The 2,500-nt window shown below is 42.3% G+C and overlaps 1 protein-coding gene across 1 annotated transcript in view; it reads left to right on the forward strand.

The window, feature by feature from the left end:
- The window catches only part of LOC116065908 (transient receptor potential cation channel subfamily A member 1), a 15,468-nt gene that overhangs the window by 3,558 nt on the left and 9,410 nt on the right, over window positions 1-2,500 (forward strand). The window contains exons 7-8 of the mRNA XM_035992656.1: window positions 1,310-1,421; window positions 1,610-1,638. Of these exons, the coding sequence (XP_035848549.1) occupies window positions 1,310-1,421; window positions 1,610-1,638 (141 nt within the window). The remainder of the gene's footprint in view (window positions 1-1,309; window positions 1,422-1,609; window positions 1,639-2,500) is intronic.

The following is a 2,500-nucleotide window of genomic DNA, read 5'->3' on the forward strand; positions in this document are numbered from 1 at the left end:
CTCAAAGATATTCAGTTTCCTGTCCCAGAGGAGAGAAGAGACTAGAACATATTCATATTTAACAAGCTGACATCACACAAATCTGTTTACTTCAGATTCAGAGATTAATCAAGTAGAACGTGGTATCCTGGTGTTGTGGTGAACCAACCCGTTCTCACTCTGAACTGGTAAAATAAGGACGTTTGGACAGTGGCTGTCAGCGTTTGATGCGCCGAAAAAGGCGTCTTTCAGCGTGTTTATTTTCTTTCCTCCCGCATGTCGCAGAACCGTCGCCCACCCACAACCTTTTCCTAAACATAACTGCGTCAAAAGGGACGGCAATAGTCCCGACCAAGCACGTTTACTTAGAGCGCTAAAGGGACAGCAATATTCTGGTGTTGTGGTGAACATGGTATCCTGGTGTTGTGGTGAACGTGGGTATCCTGGTGAATATGGTATCCTGGTGTTATGTGAACGTGGTATCCTGGTGTTGTGGTGAACGTGGTATCCTGGTGTTGTGGTGAACGTGGTATCCTGGTGTTGTGGTGAACGTGGGTATCTTGATGTTGTGGTGAATGTGGTATCCTGGTGTTGTGGTGAATGTGGTATCCTGGTGTTGTGGTGAATGTGGTATCCTGGTGTTGTGATGAACGTGATATCCTGGTGTTGTGGTGAATGTGGTATCCTGGTGTTGTGGTGAATGTGGTATCCTGGTGTTGTGGTGAACGTGGTATCCTGGTGTTGTGGTGAATGTGGTATCCTGGTGTTGTGGTGATCGTGGGTATCCTGGTGTTGTGGTGAATGTGGTATCCTGGTGTTGTGGTGAACGTGGTATCCTGGTGTTGTGGTGAACGTGGGTATCTTGATGTTGTGGTGAATGTGATATCCTGGTGTTATGGTGAACGTGGGTATCTTGATGTTGTGGTGAATGTGGTATCCTGGTGTTGTGGTGAATGTGGTATCCTGGTGTTGTGGTGAATGTGGTATCCTGGTGTTGTGATGAACGTGGTATCCTGGTGTTGTGATGAACGTGGTATCCTGGTGTTGTGGTGAATGTGGTATCCTGGTGTTGTGATGAACGTGATATCCTGGTGTTGTGGTGAACGTGGGATCTCCTGGTGTTGTGGTGAACGTGGTATCCTGGTGTTGTGTTGAATGTGGTATCCTGGTGTTGTGGTGAACGTGGTATCCTGGTGTTGTGGTGAACGTGGGATCTCCTGGTGTTGTGGTGAACGTGGTATCCTGGTGTTGTGTTGAACATGGTATCCTGGTGTTGTGGTGAACATGGTATCCTGGTGTTGTGGTGAACTTGGGTATATGTTGTGTTCAGGCCCGGCTGGCGCTAACCCAGTTCCATGTGACGGACAGAACGACCAGACAGCAGTATTACTACCTGAACCTGCTGGAACCAGAACCACACTCACCTGGGACACCCCCGCAAGGTAACACCACTACTATTGCAGAACCATAATACTATATAGACTATAGATGGGTTTTACAGACAGTACTACCACTGATAATACAGGGCTGTCCTGTCTGTCTGACTCTACCTCTCTGACTCTACCTCTCTGTCTGACTCTACCTGTCTCTCTGACTCTACTTGTCTCTACCTGTCTGTCTGATTTTGTAGACGCAGTCGTCAGTGAGCCGACTTCTCCAGTAAGTTCTGTGTTTTATTGTATAAGAGGCTGAAATAGTAGCTAAAAGTACTGACTAAACAGTACAAATAGTTAGCTAAAAGTACTGACTAAACAGTACACATAGTAGCTAAAAGTACTAACTAAACAGTACAAATAGTTAGCTAAAAGTATTGTGTAAAGGGTTGTAATAGCAGTATGATTTCAGAATTTTCGAATCAACCAAAGATGATTTGGGATGATTTTGGGATCAGCTGGAGGTGGTGGTTATAGTAATGTTATGGTGACGTTATAGTGGTGTTATAGTGATGTTATAGTAATGTTATGGTGATGTTGTAGTGATGTTATAGTGATTTTATGGTGATGTTAAAAAAAATGAAAAATGAAAATGAAAAAATGAAATGTTATGGTGATGTTATGGTGGTGTTATAGTGATGTTATGGTGATGTTATGGTGATGTTATAGTAATGTTATGGTGATGTTATGGTGATGTTATAGTGATGTTATGGTGAGTTTATAGTGATGTTATGGTGATGTCATGGTGATGTTATAGTGATGTTATGGTGATGTTATAGTGATGTTATGGTGATGTTATAGTGATGTTATAGTAATGTTATGGTGATGTTATAGTGATGTTATTGTGATGTTATGGTGATGTTATAGTAATGTTATGGTGAGTTTATAGTGATGTTATGGTGATGTCATGGTGATGTTATGGTGATGTTATAGTGATGTTATGGTGATGTTATAGTGATGTTATGGTGATGTTATGGTGATGTTATAGTGATGTTATGGTGATGTTATAGTGATGTTATGGTGATGTTATAGTGATGTTATGGTGATGTTATAGTGATGTTATGGTGATGTTATGGTGACGTTATGGT

The sequence above is a fragment of the Sander lucioperca genome, chromosome 15 (genome assembly GCF_008315115.2).
Source record: "Sander lucioperca isolate FBNREF2018 chromosome 15, SLUC_FBN_1.2, whole genome shotgun sequence".
NCBI lineage: Eukaryota > Metazoa > Chordata > Actinopteri > Perciformes > Percidae > Sander > Sander lucioperca.